Genomic DNA, 19,195 nt, shown 5'->3' with positions numbered 1-19,195 from the left:
AAAAAACAATCAACATGACGAGGCAGAACGAGTCTTAAATTCATGGCTTGAACTTTTCTTTCGTGGATCTGACATCTGCCGCCGTCATCTGGCTCATACCAGGGCCGTCGAGAGAAAATAAGATCCCGGCGGCAAATAATTTTTTCGAGCCCCTCCCGATTATTTAATTCACAACTTTTCATACCCTACGATAAAAAAAATATTATTTTAGTACTCGCTAGTGATGCGTAACATCTTTCCTCAGTAACGAAAAATTAACATTGTTCTCATATGAAATTTAACACAGAATTCTTTAAAATAATTACGAGCTTAATAAATATACGTAATTTTTTTTAACCACATTTCTGTACTAGAATCACACGTATTTTCCACACCCGCCACTAAAATACGCTCCCGGAGCTGCTACGTCGACGTTGACCTCATTCCATTTGCAGACCGAATATTTAAAATTTATAATGAAATGACCTCGATGAAAGCGAAAAATATTTGAAAAAACAAAAATACTAAACCGCTGCTTTGGACCTCATTTTCGTCAAAGAATGTTATTATAATACTGCCCATCTTGTTAAAAAAAAATATTATCAAATAGTTAATACAATAACGTTTCCAATTGTCTTCATGAACTTTGGTTCACGCGATCCGCCACAGATGGCAGCACCGTGGTTGTTACACATTTCCGTTGCATTCGCGAAATTACTGCCACCAAAATGCCGTATACTGAGGGCTGAGATGTCACACATCCAAAAAAAAAAAAATCTGTTCTTAATCGGGCTTCCTCTAGTGTTTAAAATCGGGACAAAAAAAAGTTCAAGTTGACTAGTGTGTTTGGACCGTCGCGCACACCATGCGTGACGTCAGAGGGTCAACGTGGGCCAATCAGCGATCAGTTCGCGTCGGAGACAGTTTAGGACGTTGTGATTGTGGAAAAGACCTAAAAACTAGGGGCAGGCATTTTTCGCGAATAAATTTTAACGCCTATTAGACTGCAACAAGGTACACCCGCAACAGTGGTTTCTCCCTTGTGATTGGCGGCCGTCTGCGAGAGAAGTGGTTGCCCTATTTGACCGGGCCACTCAGGACGCGTTTGCTTCCGCACTGAATGACCGTGATTGGTGTTTTAACAATCGACATGCGCCTGAAAGGAATTCACCCAATCACGAAACACAGACGATGCTACAGTGTTTTAACCTATAACTACAGACCGGAAAAATTCGCGGATTCATTTCACGACAGCCTAAAATTCATATAGTTATACCTCAGTGCCGCCTCTGCTATTGGCTCACAACTCACCCGGATGACTCTGGGCCAGTGAGAAACACTCAACCGAAGTTGTGTGTCGAATCACAGGCCGCTACATTGGGACACCTTCACAAGAAAGCAGCCGATGAGAGGGTGACATTTGACCGAGTGTACGTAGAACTATAGAGTTCATCCTAGAGGTCATTGATCCCGCGAATTTTTCCGGTCCCTACTTATAACTGATGCATGGGCCCTAACCTAAACATAAACAAAATGTGTTCGTTTCCCTGGTGCGCGCACCGACCTGTCTGCCACGCACACGAAAGCACGGCGCGCTCGACCTGTTGTTCCTGTTGCTGTTGCTGTTGCTGTCCCCCGGGATTGAGACCTTGTCGCGTTGACCCCCTCGCAGTTGGTCTCCTCAACCTCTCGACCCAGCTGGGCACTCCCCAGTAACATGCCGCGATCGGAAATGGCGTATCTATTTCTCGGTTCTAGGAACCCATGTCAGACTCTGGAAACAGTGTCTGGCATGTAAAAGATCCATCTTTCTCCTAACCGGGATCAAGCCCTAACGGGATTATCTACCTGGGGGAGTTATGATGTAATTTTGAGATGTGAATCTTTGAATCTGACCCCTTGTCGCAGCGCGAGGAGCGGCGGCGGAGTTGCGGCGGGCCTCCAGTTCGACGTGGTGACGGCTCCGGTGCGAGAGAGCGCCATCTTGGACGACGAGGAGGACGACGAGGAAGAAGAGGACGCCGGGGACATGGTGGCGTCCGGCGGCGGGAGCGAACAGGCGTCGTCGCGCGACTGCGACAACAAGGACTTCCTGCCGCCTTCGCCCCTAGCGGCGGCTGCGGCGGGCTGCGCGTCGCTGGACGGTGAGCAGTGGCGTGCCCAGGATTGTGCTCTGGGTGGGGGGGGGGGGGGGTCAGGCCAGAAGGCTAGGGCCTTTCCGGGGGGCCTGGGGGGGTATGAAATACACCCCCTCCCCCCCCAGCTAGGCCGGGGGGTCCCGGGGGTTCCTCCCCCGGGAAATTTTTTGAAAAAATACGTGTTCAATATTGCTGATTTAGGCTATCTAAAATGGAAAGTGAACTAAGTTTTTTAAACATTTATGCTTGTGTCATTGAATTTTATTTTAATATCATACTAAATATTTATTTATTTTTTAATTTTATGAATTTAATATTAAAATATTTTTAGCCCTGGGGGGGGGGTGGTCCCGCTCGTCCCCCCTCCCCCGTAGGCACGCCCCTGACGGTGAGTGGACGTCAGTAACTGGCAGCACGGTGGGAAACGGCGTAAGCCGCCCCCCAAAAAAGACCAGACCTGACCAAACCAATGCGGACTAAAAGTCCAAGTGCCCCACCAACCATTGCATAGTAGAACTTCCACCACGCCCCACTCTTCTTCCAGGACCATCCTTCTATTCCTGTAATCCACTTGCTTGTAATAATGCATGACCTTTGCATCCCGCATGTGTGTGCCCAGGGATTTTCCCCCCTCTGTCTATGGAGGTTTCACCTGGGCCCAACTTATCTAGTTTTAGTCTAGAATTAAGAGTGAGGGGAGTTAGTCATGGCTAAAACGTCTGCCATGGCTGGCCAATCCCCTCCTAGCACATGATGCACGTGACCTTTTCTGCATGGTTAAAAACCCGCATGTTTAAAGCGTATAGGGCTTGCCCTGAGACGCACTTAGAGTCTTCCCTACCTAGACCCCTCCCTTACACACTTAGTTTTAACTTAGGTTAGGAAAAAAAACGTGACGTCATCACACGCCATGTACCAGCCCGGACAGCTGGCAGAGGCTCGGATAGGACCTCTCCGCCGGACCACGGGTCCCAGTGAGATGGTGGGAGAACGGGGTGGGCGCCACTAACAGCTCAGGATTTATTTCGTTACAATTCATGCATTTAGGGCCGTATTCCAAGACACAAAAATAAGGGTTTAGGTGTTGAATATGCAATACCTGCACCCTAACCATCTTCCAAGTGCACGATAGGACACGGCCAGTCCCTTATTTTTAGGGCACTGATTTTTGGTGTCCATTCTGTTGCCGATTTCATCCTTAACTGTATATATATTTTTTTCCTTTTTAATGAACTTTAACGGAACTTTTACGATTACAATTTCCCCCCCTAATATCTTCAAAAACAGCAAACACAAATACGGCCCAACAATTCATCGTTTATTCTTGTACAACCAAGATTAAATATTTTATTTCACATTATAATTCCATAGTTTTAAAAAATAAGCTCAAATTACGATGGATTCCACGAAGTACAACTGTTTATAGCCTCGCACAAGTCCTCGTTTATTAAAACGGCTGCCGATCTGATACCTTACAGGGGTTCAGCTAGGGCACGTTTTGGAATATGACCCGAGAGTTAGGGTACGGCAGTGCATATTCGCTACCTTACTGAAACGTCTTGGAATACCGCCCTTAATCATTGAAATTCGTTTCTACTAAAGTACATTTATTTCGTTATAAATGGGTTCTTTTGATGCTTTTTTCATGTAATTTTACTTCATTTTATTTATTAAGATACATTTAGGTACAAATAATTCAATTTGTATTGTATTAAGTGATTTTATTTGTTATATTAGGTTTCCGACTCATTTCGGTATAACGTGGATTTATTTCAATTCCATTTGTATCGTTTGAGATTATTTCGGTTATTTCACATTAATATGTTCAAGTAAATGACATTTCCACACATTTCAGTTCTTTCCTTTGATTTATTTCGTTACAATTCATGCATTTAATCATTGAAATTCGTTTCTATTAAAGTACAATTGTCTGGTCAGCTGAGCGGAGCGAGGGGTTGAAGGTGGTGGCGACTATGCTGGGATGGGTATCCTCAGCCTCTGGACATAGCCGGATCTCTAACACCTCTCCTGTTTCGCGTATACGGCGTATTCCGTATCCACGCCCGTGTGGGGTCCCAGGCCGGTAGCGCTTATGCCAAGAGGGCTGGGTTAACAAACCAAAAGGGGGAGCAATCCCTTATACAGTTTACTTTTACTTTACCTCGACTCGTAAGCATTACGTAAGGAGTAAAATAACAAGAGGGAGAAACAAAGACAGATAACAATTTTTATAAATAAACATGAAATAACAAAATTATTACTCACTTCAAAATTCCTTCTCAGGAATTATCAATAATCAATAAATATTACTCACTGTTAAACTACTCACGCCATAAAGAAAAAAACTGCGCGTGTTACTGTTTCTTAAAACAATTCCCGTATCACTGAACGAAAATTAAATTCATTTCATACAGTTAACGCTATCTATCCGGGAAATGCAGGGACTGTCTCAACAGCGCTCTCTACGCTGCTGGTTGAACAAGGAGGAACGCGAGCACGCCGGTAGCAAATATCAAATTCAAGGCACTCACAGCTGAATGTATAGGATACCTATATCTATTTTCTGAAACAAGCGCATTCGCACACTCTCTGTCTCAGCGTTTCGTTCCTCTATTTCTACCGTTTCTTTTTTTTTTTTTGTGTGTCGGGGACGAATCATCTCCCAAAGAGGAGAACGGAAACGAGCACATAAATGTATATAGCGTAGTGCTCTCTTTATATCACTTTAGGCAAGTACATATTCTTTGCCCTTTTCGCGTCAGAAAACGTTGCGTGAAAATTCGGCCTTGAAATTTTACTCTCATCGCGTCCAAAGAAGTCTTACTTCAAAAAGGTTTCCCCAAGTGACATGAAGGCAAGTATTCGAGTGTTATGAAAGAGTTTATGAATCGTAGTCATCCCTGCGGTGAAATGTGTGGGAGTAGACAGGAACATTGTTCATTCTGAAAGGTGTGATGATACATCACTGCATTTACCTCTGGATGGGTACATGTTTCCATAATTTTTTTATGTTTTTAATAATATTGTAAATATAAAAAAACACATATTTACATGGAGGTATTAGTCTGTTTGGATTGGGTATTTGTTCTGAAGTTACAGTAGTACACACAATTCCGAATTTTGGGGAGGGTGGTTGACCTAAGTGTTTTGGATTGTGTGAAATATGTAACTCCCTGGTAAAGGATGGCTCATTAATTTTGGATAATAAAAATAAGTAAATAAATAATAACTTTTCAAAAAACGCCTTTAATGAGTTACTGAAACTATTATTCTACCTGATTCTGAAGAATATAAATTTTAACAAATTTACACTGATTAGAGTTGTGTTAAAAAAAATTAAGTAATACATGTTCAAAAAAAACGTTATTTGCGGACTGGAATGGATTTATTTGTTATATCTCTAGGTTTTTTTTTAATACTAGGAATTATGTAGGACCACCACAGATACAAACATGGCTACCTCTTCAGTAAAATACTCGCTTCTATTGGTAACATGGAGTAATGAAAACGGAAAATCTGAGCATTTCCGAGGTAATCAGTACTCCACGTAGCATGTAAAGTTTACGACAAACTTGTCATATGACTTGAATTAGGCTTGCAGTGCGAGCTTGAAACGTGAAGCTTGGTACAAGCTTGATTCAAGCCTTCTTTTAACAATGAACCAATTTCTGCAAGCTTGTCGAGGCAGGCTTGATGCAACCTAGTCATGGGCAAATAGTAGGGACACCTGTATTTCGCGGATACATTTATTGTCAAGGTATTTCACAAAATACTGCAGCTTTTCTCCTGCGGGTTATTGGCTGATGTCGGTGAGAGGTGTCGTCCCGCTCTTGACGGGGCCAATGAGAATGTGGTCACCGTACTGCTGCACCCTCACAATTTGCCATGACTTAGAAAAAGCTACAGTGTTTCGTGAAATACCTTGACATGAAATGAAATCGCGAAATACAGGTGTCTCTAGCAAATAGATACCTTGAATCAAGCGTGATTCAAGCTACACGCCTACCATGGCAAGCTTGATTGAAGCTTTATTCAAGCCTATTTTGCCTCTCTGGGTTCAGGTCCGGGTCATACGTGCTGTTGTAGACCTCTGTTTCATGAATTATGTCTCCGCTCCCGTGTCACTGGAGGATGCACCGTATTGTTGGCAGGCGTGATGGGCGGCGCGCGCGGCAAGAGCAAAGCGGTGCTGGAGAACAACAACCCAGCGACGGCGATACGCCTGCGGATGGAGAACGAGCGGCTGCAGGCGGAGGTGGCCGAGCTGCGCAAGCTGGTGGGGTCGGGTGCTGCCCTGCGCGAGGGCGACGCGGGGGAGCAGATACGCGCCCTCGAGATGGAGCTTCAGCACGCCAGGGAGGCGCTGGCGGGTACGTGGGCGTCTGGTGTGGGGCTGCCGCAGTTGGCGCCCAACGCGGGGCTGCCGTAGTTGGCGCCCAACGTGGGGCTGCCACAGTGCCGCAGTTGGCGCCCAGTGTGGGGCTGCCACAGTTGGTGCCCAACATGGGGCTACTATAGTTGGCACCAAATGTGGCACTCCCACAGTTGGTGCCCAACGTGGGGCTACTGCAGTTGGAGCCCGATGTGGGACTCTTGTAACTTGCACCATATTGGACATTTTGAAGGTGGTACCCAATGCGGGGCTCCTATGGTTTATACCTAACATTGGGATACTGTAGTTGTACAGTGTTGCTTCAGGATGCTCAAGTTGGGTGCAGATTTAAAGAGTCCCACATTGGCTGTCAACTACAGGAGCCCCACGTTGAGAAGCAACTCCAGGATCCCCATATTTATTACCAACTACAAGAGATCCAATTTGTACTACAATTATCAGAGCCTAGCATTGGAAACCAACTAAAAGTTCCATACTTGGCACCAACTACTGGAGCACGAAGTTGGATATCAACATTTCAATTATTGAAATCCAAAATGGGGCTCCTGTTGTTGGTTCTCAATGTGGGGCTCCTGTAACTGGCACCTAACATAGGACTCTTGTAATTTGGACTCAACTTGGACATCTCTTACTCAATGTAGGGTGCTTATAGTCGGAACTCAGCATGGGTATCCTGTATTTGGTGCTAAATGTGGGGCTCTTGTAATTTGTGTCCAACATGGGACACCTGTAATTAGCACCAACATGGGGCTCCTGTATTTAGCTAATCAATAGCTAAGCAATAATAAAAGGAAGAATTTATTTATGTGTAAAAATATTTTTTAACAATATTTTGTGAGCATTTGTTACATATTCTTACTTTCAGATCCTTGCTTATTTACTAAAAAACTTTTTTTACAGTGATTTATTTTGCCTTGGAAGGGGGCGCTCACCCCCACCCCTCCCCCTTTGTCCTCTGGATATGTCCTTGGTGCGGGTCCTTTAGTTGGCACCCTATGTGTGCCTCTTGTAATTGGAGCCTAATGCGAGGTTCTTGTACCTAATTGGTGCCCAAAATGTAGCTCTTGTTGTTGGTACTAATTTTGGGGCTCTTTTAGTTAATATCCAATGTGAGGTTCCTGTAGTTGATAACTAACATGGAGTTCCTTTAGTTTGTTCTTAATATGGGACTTCTGTAATTAGTACCCAAAATGGGACTTTTGTAATTGGCTCTCAGTGTGGGGCTGCAGTATTTGTTGCTCAACAATGCCAAATGTTGTAGTTGGTGACAAGCATTTGTAATGCATTAATTGTTACCAACATGAAGCTACTTCTATAGTTGATGCCCAACATGAGGATTCTCTACTTAACACTCAGTGTAGTTTTTGTAGCTGCTCTAGTTGGAATCTAGCATAGGACTGTATATTGGCACACCAATTTAACAATATATCAGTTAATTTTCAAATGTTTTTATTTAGCTGGCCTTCAAATCAAGGTTACGGCATATCTATAACCCAACATAGGACCCCTGTAGTCGGTGCTCAACTATGAGCTTCTGTAGTTAGCACTCAGCTTGGGTATTCTATACTTGCAGTACCTACCCAATTTATAGAGACAGGAAAAATTCGCTGTTTCATTTCGCGATAGGCTAGAATCCAAATGCGTTTAACCTTTTTGCTGCTTCCATATTGGACCGCAGTTTACCTGAAAGACTCTTGAGCCAATGAAAAACCCTTAACGAAAGAATTATCGAATCACGAGCATTCCAATTAACAGGTCTCACGAGTGAATAGCCAATGAGCAGGTGTAATTTTCCGAGTACATATAGGATTGTGGAGTCTATCATAGAGGTCTTTGAAACCGCGAATTTTTCCAGTCCCTAACAATTAAGAGCTACACTAACTATCAGCTATTTTTGATTTACTGATATTTATATTTGAAATGTTTTACCATTTATATTAATATTATGTCATTATGCCCAGGAAGCATAATTTAGCTCTAAATTAAGGCTGTTAAAACTTTATTAATATAAAAATAAGATGTTACGTATGATCCAACTTGTTAGTGGTTCACTTTATCATGTTTGATCTGGAATGATTTTATGTCGCTTGGAAACATTGCACAGTCTTGTACCCTTATGAATATATTTGAAGTAATATAAAAACACCTACTTTTTTTTTCTCAGCCCTGAAAGCAGATAGAAAACGACTTAAGGCTGAAAAGTTTGATCTCCTGAACCAGATGAAGCAGCTGTACGGAACTCTGGAAGACAAAGAAAAGGAGCTCCGGGATTTCATCAGGAATTATGAACAGGTAAGTATGTCATCTCCGAATGGCACACGACGTAGATAATTATAATTCCACTCATATTTCACATTGAATACACCTTATCGCAAGCTATAAAGAATTTAGAGGTATTGAATGGCTGTATTTTAGATTTTTCAAAATTTCATACCTACTAATGAAATTTAAAAGTACTCCTTTTGTCATGTTAAATAATATTGCAACTGTTATTTAAATTTTATTATATTAATATGCAGCTAGTTTATTCAATTTTTTTAACATAGTAAAATTTAATTAGGTAACTTTTTTTTTTTTTTACTAAACACGAGAACTAAGGACGGCCATTGAACATACATCAGTACCAGAAAAATGTATAAAGATTTCTGTATGCTCGATGAACTTTTATTTATATTTGAATTCATACCTGTAAAGAAATATATGAAAGAAAACAGAAAAAAAAATGTGAACTTTGCAGAGATATCTCTACCTTAAAATGTGACGAGACTTGTAACATTCATTGCAAAAATGTTAAATTTAATATAAAAATTGATTGAGGCATTGCAACGTATCCCGGGCATTACTAGTATTAGAGACCTGAAAAAATTCGCGGGGTGAATTTCGTGTTATGCTAAAATTCAAAATTATTATACCTTAGTGCGGCTTCTGCCATTGGTTCACTGTTAATCTGGAGTACTGAGGGCCAATTAGAGACCCTCACTCATAGAAGTGTCGAATCACAGGCCACCCAGTCGGAGACGACTCACAAGTCAGCAGCCAATGAACAGTTGGCATTTTCCCGAGTGTGTAGAGGATATTGGAGTCTATCCTGGAGGTCACTAAACCAGCGAATTTTTTTCCGGTCTCTAGCTAATATCAGGGGCGTAGGAACCGGGGGGGGGGGGGGGGGGGACATGGGGTACGTGTCCCCCTGAACTTTTTGGGTGGAGGGGAATGTCCCCCCCAACTTTCTAGACCGTGATATTTTTATTTTATAATATTATTCTGCCCAACTTTATTTGTAATTTCTTCACTCATCAAATTTTATCTTATGGAAACAATAATAATTTTAACATTGATGTATCCAATGGTTAGATACAAAATCTGACTAAAAAGTGCTATTTTGTACTTTTAAAATCAAAATTTTCCGGTGGAAGACCCCCGGACCCCCCGTCTTAGTAAGAGGGGAATGGGTTTACATGACATCAAAATCATTATTTGTCCCCTCCCCCCCCCCCCCCCTTCCAACTTTATGAACACAGCTACGCCAATGGCTAATATGCAATAAAAATTAACCACAAAGCGATAATAGAACACTCGATGTTTAAGGTATAGTATTTAGGACATAAACAAGCATTGCTACCACCGCAGCCAAGCGCTCTGGCTTCTGCTGGTCGCACGTGGGAGCGGGTACATCCAGGGCCGACGCATCCGTATAGGCGAACTAGGCGACCGCCCAGGGCGCCAAGTAGCCGGGGGCGGCGCAGCACGACACGTAACAGCTCATACAATATGTTTAACGATTATTGAAACTAGATGAAAATGGATTTTTGGTAACAGTTTGGAATGTTTTATATTTATATAAATAATTATTTAAAGTCCACGGTGACCTGTTTATGATTTGTAATATGTAAAAAATTAAAAAAAAAAACACAAGCCTTCTTACATTTGATTGTTGACAAAAACTTAGGCTTACGTGATGTATTTTGAGGCACGGAAAAAAAATTTTTTGGTGGTGTCCGGCCCGGCAGGGGGGGGGGGGGGGGGAGGGGGCATTAAGGTTTTTCGCCTAGGGCGCCAATTTACCTTGCACCGGCCCTGGGTACATCCTTTGAATATATATACTGTATAGAAGTCGCCAGCCCAGGTTAAAATTTCTAATGCGGTTTTGAGGTAGTTGGTTAATTCACCGCCGCAATCGCCACCATCTTTAGGGCATCGACTTGTGGTGGTCCCTAGCGGACAAGCGTCGAACTCTTCAAACACCCCTTCCCCCTCCCGTTGAACGACCTTGAGCTGCAGTGAATGATGGGTGGCGCGGTGCGGGGGAATGACAGCGGGCGACAGTGCTGCGCTCTAACGTGTAAATAACAACCTAAGACGATACAGGGAGTAACGGCAGCGCACTGCAGCGGTGAAGTTCCCAAGCTGCTCATCATACGCTCCTGAAAAACGTAGAGTAAATCCTATCCACTCGCGACTTCTATACAGTGTATATATTCAAAGGTACATCCGTGCCACCGGGGGAACCGGGGGTAGCGCTGCGCTGGCGGTGGCGCCCGCGGCCCGGACTACCGGCGGGGTTGTGTCTGTGTGCGCCAGCGGATGAGGGAAAACGAGGCGTCTCTGCAGCAGCTGTCGACGGAGCGCGAGGAGCGCGAGCGCGAGCGCTGGAGCCTGCTGAGGCACGCGCGCGACGAGGCGGAGCGCAGCCTCACGCTGGCCGCCCAGCTCGAGGTCAAGGAGCAGCAGATGCAGCAGCTGCAGGAGCAGCTGTACGAGGTACCCTCACGTCCGCCGGGCTCTCTCGCGCCCGCTTCTTCCGCGCAGAAACGCAGCAACGGATCGACATGATTTTTTTTTGCATATAGTTACCTAGTTGTTTGGGGGGCAGGCATTTTTCGCGAATATATCTGATTGCCTATTAGACTGCAACAAGGTATACCAGCACCAGAGGTTTCACCCTTGTGATTGGCGGTCGTTTGCGAGAGAAGTTGAAGCCTTGTTTGACTGAGCCACTCAATACGCGCTTACTTTCGCAATGAATTACTGTGATTGGTGTTGTAGCAATGGACATGTACCTGAAAGAAATTCACCCAATCACGAAACACAGACGATTCTACCGTGTTTTAACCTATAACTAATCTCGGAATCTTTTCGCGAAATATGCATGGTCCTACATATAATTATGAAATGACATCCCCAGTGATTTTGTGTCATTCTCTATGTCAGCCTCACATTCCTATCCTTCTCCTCGGCGAAACCCATCCGTTTAGTGAAGCCCGCGGCTGCTAGTTTAGATCTTCGCCAATAGATGGTGTTGCCTTGAATTTGTAATACACTATTGTTTGATGCGCCTCCGTCGCATCTTGCCTATGGGGTTGCCTGCCTTTCCACAAAATAAAGCTGAAGATTGGCATTCCGATTTTCCTGATGCATAGCCTTGATTACACTGAGTCATTGCAATCAATGGTACTTTAAAATCAAATTTCCCCAGTTTTCAAGTGTTTATCCTACTGTTCTTGAAACTCGATAGTGGTGTTCCTTATTTTATGATGTGTTTAGCCCGAGCAACGCCGGGTACTTCAGCTAGTACCTATATAACTAAAGCATCTTTAGATATTTTTTTCTTAAAATGTTATAAATCAGGGTAATTTTTGTATAAGCTACATGATGAAAAAACAAACTAAATAGGAAACTGATATATGCTACTCTCTGGAATGTTCCGATTTTGAATGCTTAGAATGTATTAGAATGATAACTCTTTTCGCATGATTTAAGTAGACACTCTCCAACTATAAAATAAAGTGAAGTGCCAAAAAAAAACTTTCAGTTAGCAAAAGGTTTAGGGAAATTTAATATCCGTGATTTCCAGCACTAGTGCTGTTTATTTATTTATTTATTTATTTATTTATTTATTTTAGATTTTCGTGACAAATCCTTCAGTTTCGTTACTTTTTCAAAACATCCACGATTTTCGTGATCTGCAGTCAGCCTGTACAAGCATGTGTGTGAATTGCCTGGGAACGTGTTCTATCAAACATGATTTCACCAACAGCATCTGATAACACATCATTTACAACAACTTATTAACGTAACTCGTTGTTGGACACATAACTGTGTGGATTCTTGCATGAAGCTTTTTCCGTCGAGCTGATGGTCTGCATCTTATTCATGGGTTATCCAAAACTTTGGTTGAAGTGCAATTAAGGAATAAACACGCCATATTTGTTTCAACAATTTTTCAGGCTTATAGGTACTATAATTTTTTATTTTTAAAATAAAAATTTGGACTTCATGAAAGCAGAGATCAATAATTAAGTGATTTTCAATGGTCACAACATACTGTATGTTAACAGTATTAGAACAGGTGTGGCCAGTCCCCAAAATTAATTCAATACAAAACGTCAATGTCTTCTGAGGGAAATTTTTTGATGCAATCAGTTACTATTGACTTCATAAATTTTACTAATTTTATACTCTTCATTGAGGAAGCCAAATTTTTGAAAAGTATAGGACTGAACATTGTTACAGCCTAAAATCATTTATTATGGCGTCTTTGTGTTTCAATTGTTTGTCCTTAAGGCCCCATCTCACTGTGGAAATTCCACTTAAAATCCTTCCAATAAAGTTGGTTGAATAATGTTGGTATGCTGTGATGACATCGAATATTTTGTGTAAGTGTTGGTTCTGAAGTATACCAATCTTTAACTTGAAAATACAATTTTTCACATGTGGCTGTAATAGTCGAATTAATCGATTACATTATTTCCCCACCGTCCACAGACAACCAAAGACGCATTTTAAAATCTTACACACACACGCTATTGTGTTTTTGTTTTGTTTTTAATTTAACAGTGTTTTTTGTATGTACCTGAATGGCACACGAACTGAGAATGACTTATACCTGTAAGTACCTGAATGTAGTATTCTAATCGTGTGTACTATGACTGGCAACACTGCCGACAAGTAAAACGGCAAGAATGTCCTGGAGGTAAAAGGTCAAACAGAGACTGCGAGTAAAATTAACTTACTGAAGCGGGAATTACAATAGCTGGTCAGGTCCGTTCGTCCGTCAGCCGTTCATACAACACACAATTCGCCCATCATACTATTTTCCCTTATACATGCTGCCAATTGCTGCATACATGCCTTCAGTTTAAAATTCACTTATATGCATTTATAGCTCATTAAAATCAATATTTTTTCATTCTGGTATTTATTGAAGCACTTTCAGAGTTAGTATGCGTATTTAATTACTCTTCTGTAAGACGGACGATTTTTGTTTTAAACACAAACTTTTAAATATGTTCAAAATTATTAAAAATTAATTAAGTAGGTATCTAAAAAATAAAGGAAATTTCAAAAACTTCTAATATAATAAATTTTGACAATAAACTTCTTGCAAACATTTGGAGATTATGATTTCATTTATCCATGGGTCAAAAGTATGAAGTGGGTGTACAATTCAAAAAAATAACAGTAACAGTAACAGTAGGTCGTGCGCACAAGATTTGACCGCCATGTTTTCGATTCACAATAGCGCAGAATACGGTCGTGTGCATAGCAAACATGTCGTGCGTATAGGCGGGGAATGAAATTATTTTATTTACGGACGCATGACGCAACAACCCAACAACCAATGACAGTAGAGTAGAAAGCCATTTTTGCAGGACTAGAGAACGACTTACATTTATCTATCATACTGTGGCAGGAAATTGTCGAGATATTACAATGCTCAGGTGTACCTAATTCATGCTTTAAAAAAAAGTTAATGCTATTACGTATAAGTCACTAGCAAAAATTGTAGAAAAAATGTGTCATGGTTAGAATAGTTAACTAAAAATTTTATATGACCCTTATTTATTTATATGTAGAAAAACTTTTCCCACAAATTGCTGGTCAGATTTCACGAGAGTAATTTGGTAGATAATATAGTAACTTACACTGCCAACAGATGTCGGATACATCGCGAAATTTCATTGGCTGAAATTAACGGAAGGATTTCAAACGCGAACTGATTTCGAAGAAGAAGTCGTGCACATGGCTTGCTGTGCATTTACCGTCACGCGTACATTGAAACCTTACCAAGCTTTAACTTTCGACGAATGGACGGATGAAATAACCTCGAAAATGTTAGCAAGATACCTATTGCCGGCGACCATTACTGTCTTAAAAGGTTTTTAAGTACCTACGTATATTTATTTGTTTGAATATATCTTCAACAACTGAAAATATTTTAAAAAATATCAAAAAGAAAAACTTATTTATTTATTAAGTGCTTAACATTCATGACCATCTATATAATATATATACAAGTTAAATTTTCACCAAAATTATGCTTTTACAGTCTAGTGATATTCAGGAGTTTACAGAGTTTGTTTTTGGTGGTTGAAGAGGGGGTTTATTTGAGATTTTTGGTATGTTGGCAGCATTAAAATGAAAAAGAAAAAGTATTTGACGGACGTGTGGATGATTGTTGACGGACGGATGTTATACACAACTGTGAATGCAGTGAATGTAAAGCTCAGCTAGGTTTTGACGGTCAAACGGACGGATGGAATTCACCGGGCCATATGATTGTAGAGCTGTAGCAAATAGTGATGGGTCGTTCGTTAACGATTCGTTCAAAAAGAACGAATCTTTGAGAGAACGAAATCTTGCGATTCGTTCGCGATGTAAAGAACCGGCTCTTTGAGAGCCGGTACCTTGAAAGATTCGGTAGAACGTAAATGCGGAGAGAACGAGAGAACCAACCGGCTCTTTGAGAGCCGGTACCTTGAAAGATTCGGAAGAACGAAAACGCGGAGAGAACGAGAGAACGAGATGAGAGAACCGGCCACGCGCCCGGTCTGATTCGTTCGTGAAATGATTGATGACGTCAGGAGTCTGAAGAATTAGTAATCACAGCGTGAGCATGTTCATAAGAGCAAACGATAACTGATCAAATAAAATAGGGTAACATGAAAAGTATCTATACCTGAAAATGTCAACTGTTAAGTAGTGGTTTAAAATTGCGTTTTCACATTCACATACACAAATTTGGGGGAAAAAAAACATGAATTAAAAATAACAGGGAAAGTAACTACAAATGTTCACACTTACCATTTAGGTGTTAATTAATGTACCTACTTAATTTTTCTCTCTTCATACTGAATCGCAGTATTAGTATTCAATTTTTGTCTTTTTTTCTCTAAATGTGTTGGTCTACATGTAAACACTTTACTCTCTCTAGAGTGTAAATAGCCTGTATATTAATATTTGTAACTTAAAAAGTAATACAATATAAATAATCTTGTTTCATATACGCAACTGTGATTCACTGGCTACGAAAAGCAATGTTCAAGTACTAGCTATAATAGTGCGATTACAAATTAAAGTTAAGAAAGATCACTTTCGTACCTAACATTCTTAGATTTAATGCTCCCGTATTATATAGAATCACTGCATGAAGCATTTGCAGCGATCAACAGTCAATAATTTTATAACAGTCAGTATACAACTAGACGTTTGAAATTTCATTTACCCATGCAGAGTAGATAAAGATAACCACCCACGCGATCCAGCCTCCTCTCGTTATCGGGTCACGCGATAACGAGGGGAGGCTGGAAGCAAACACGTAGCCAATACTCTAAAGGATGAACGAGTTACGACACCTGATAAAAGAGCCAGATCCTATTCACAGAAAAGAACGAAATGACCGAGATGAACGAATCGTTCTGAACGATTCTTTCTCGGAACTGATCCGAAAGTACCGGTTCGGTCAAAAGAACCGTTCTGCCCATCACTAGTAGCAAACCGTATGTATTCCGTACTGAGTAACGGGTGCGCCATCTAGTAACGAGTAACGAAACATTACACACGGCTGCATTTCGTTACTCGCATTTTTCGTATGTTTTACGCATGCGCGCGCATATTCGATGAATTTACGTTACAAAGAACGATGTTTGTTTATTAAGTAAAGTATAATTTGGAAATTCGTCGTCCAAGTTTTTTACTGTTTATGAAAGGTATTGTGTGTGTAGACAAAGCTTGAGATTGGAACAGAAACAACGTATGTAAGTATTTTTTACAAATTAGAAATATGTATGTTTTTGTTTTTTATTATCGCGTATTTTCACGTTTTTTTGTTCTTGTCTTAAAATAGTTAATATAATAAAGCCGCTCTAATGAGATTTAATTGTTTCTTGGTTAACAAAAACTGTTAATTATCAACCATTGTTAATTGTTTATATTCTATTTATTATTATTTACGCGACGTCATACTGTACGCGTACGCAATACGACTCGATTCGTTGCTGCAACATAACATAGCATCACAGAATAAATAAGGACATGTTAGGCCGGGTTTATAGAAAACGCAAGAACGCAGAAACGCAAGAAACGCAACTACGGTAAAAGTCCAACCTTAACTCTTCTACCAGCACGTTTATAAAAAAACGCAAGACACGCAAGAACGCAAGAACGCAGCGCAGAAGTTCCACTTTCTACTTCTTGCGTTTTCTCCTTGCGTTTCGGCCTTCTATACTGGTTGCTTTAGTATGTGGAAACTGAAACTGTCATGTAATGCATATAGAAGGCTCTGCGATTGTAATAATTCGTTACGCTTGTGTTTCTTTATTTATGTTTTGGGCTGGCATTCTTCTAGTGAATGCAGCGCAATGGAGGAAGCTGATGAATTTCTTGTTCAGCTTATCGAAAAAAATTTCCCTGCCTGTACGATAAGTACAACAAAGATTTTAAAAATAATCATGACTTATTCCTGAAAATTTTATTTTTTGACGTTGGCGATGGCCGGCGTCCTTGCGTTTTTTTTTTATAAACGACTGTGATTTTCTTGCGGTTGTCGCGTCCTGCGTTCTTGCGTTTTCTATAAACCCGGCCTTTATAGTAACGAATACAAATACGGGTACGCTTTTTTTTTTCCGTAACTTTTACAACTCTATATGATCGGCCTCGACGGACTGGTTGTGGTTCCGGCCGCAGGCGCGCCGGCAGCTGGCGAGCGGCGGGGGCTGCCTCTCGGACCAGGAGAGCCTCGCCTCCATGTCTATCTCGGTGTCCCGGGTGAACGGCTCGTCGGGCGGGCTGACCACGCCCACGGCCGCCGCGGGCCTGCCCCCGGGCCACCACCTGCTGCTCGGTGGCGGCGGCGGCGGCGGGGGCGGGGGCGGGCTGCAGCCGGGGGACCGGGGGTCCTGCAGCGCCGACTCCGGGGTCCGGGGCAGCTCCGACCGCGAGTCCGGGGGCGCCACGTCGGGGGGCGGCAACCTCTCCGACTCCACCACTGACGGTGCGTATCCCACCGCTGCAGCGGCGGATCCAAGGGGAGGGGGGGCATTAGGGGCCAGTGCCCTCCCCCCCCCCCCCCCCCCCCGAAAAACCGGACCCCTCCCATGTACACTTAGTTTTAAGCAGGGGCGCAACAACTAAATTTCCGAAGGGGGGGGGGGGGGGGGCAATATACCTTTTTTTATTATGAATCATCTATCCCCCCCTATTGAAGCGGGTGGTGTGGGGGGATAGGGGTCCTCCCCCGGGAAAATTTGTATTTCAAGGTGGAAAATGAAGCTATTTAAGCAGTTTTATTATCTAAAAATTGATTACACAGAACTTTCTATGCCCCCGTTTGCCCCCACATCAAGGTTTCAGAGGGGGGGGGGTGCAAAATACCCTTCCCCCCCCCCTGTAGTCGCCCCTGGTTTTAAGTTAGGTTAGGGAAAATAAAAATAAATAAAATCTCGTGGCGCCCCCTCGTGGAGGCAATTAACTTTTCTCTCCTCCTCCTCCTCCCCTCCTCCATAGACTATCGACTAGTGTCCATTGCAGTGGCGGATCCAAGGGGGGGAAGGGGCACCAGGGGCAAGTGCACTCCCCCCCCCCCCCCCCCCCCGAAAAACCAGTTGTCTGCTACATTAATATTGCCGACAAAATTATTGTTTCTGAAACCAATAAAAAATTTTAATATAATTAATGAATTTCTTGTATAATCATACAATCTGGTGGTTGGATGTTATGTGTAGTGTGCAGGGGCGCAACAACTACATTTCCAAAGGGGGAGCAATATACCTTTTTATAAAGAATCATCAATCCCCTCTGTTGAAGCAGGGGTGGGGGGATGTCCTCCCCCAGGAAAATTTGTATTTCAAGGTGGAAAATGTTGCTGTTTAAGCCCCCACTTCAAGGTTTCAGAGGGGGGGGGGGGGGGCAAAATACCCTTGCCCCCCCCTTCCTGTTGTTGCATCCCTGGTAGTGCAAGTAGATTAAATAAAAATTTAGTAATTATAAGACATTTTTTTCTCTGGCTGTTCTGAAATCCTAGAGTGCCCCCCTCCGAGGTGAACCTCTGGATCCGCCACTGTCCCACTGTTTACCCCTCTCGAGTCAGGGGAAGTCGAGGAATTCACTTTAAATCTGGGAAAGTCGTGGAAATTCCTCAGTGATCGTAATTTTAAGTGTGAAATGTCATGCACCGGTATGCTATCACCCACACTTTGAACATATTTTTTTTCCAGATGGTTTTTTTAAGTGCACAGCCATACATTCTGTAAAACGACGTATGAGAGGTTCTAATTAAACTAGTACAGCTAAAGGTATGATGAAGGCAGGATCATCTTTACTTCTTTAAAATAAAAAATTGCAAAAGAGGTACATTATTTTTAAAAATTTGCCAGGAAAATTGGTAATTTTGGTCATAGAAAGTTGT

At 42.1% G+C, this 19,195-nt stretch overlaps 1 protein-coding gene across 7 annotated transcripts in view; it reads left to right on the top strand.

The window, feature by feature from the left end:
* Positions 1-19,195, top strand: part of LOC134540822 (kazrin) — a 352,698-nt gene that overhangs the window by 238,972 nt on the left and 94,531 nt on the right. For 5 of the 7 annotated variants that reach the window (XM_063383780.1, XM_063383785.1, XM_063383784.1 and 2 more), the window contains 5 exons: positions 1,888-2,123; positions 6,269-6,487; positions 8,675-8,802; positions 11,092-11,271; positions 17,476-17,782. In XM_063383780.1, the coding sequence (XP_063239850.1) occupies positions 1,888-2,123; positions 6,269-6,487; positions 8,675-8,802; positions 11,092-11,271; positions 17,476-17,782 (1,070 nt within the window). The remainder of the gene's footprint in view (positions 1-1,887; positions 2,124-6,268; positions 6,488-8,674; positions 8,803-11,091; positions 11,272-17,475; positions 17,783-19,195) is intronic. The other 2 variants (XM_063383782.1, XM_063383783.1) reach the window with 2 other exon arrangements.

Source organism: Bacillus rossius, chromosome 17 (genome assembly GCF_032445375.1).
Source record: "Bacillus rossius redtenbacheri isolate Brsri chromosome 17, Brsri_v3, whole genome shotgun sequence".
Taxonomy (NCBI): domain Eukaryota; kingdom Metazoa; phylum Arthropoda; class Insecta; order Phasmatodea; family Bacillidae; genus Bacillus; species Bacillus rossius.
This window is presented reverse-complemented; position numbering and strand designations above follow the sequence as displayed.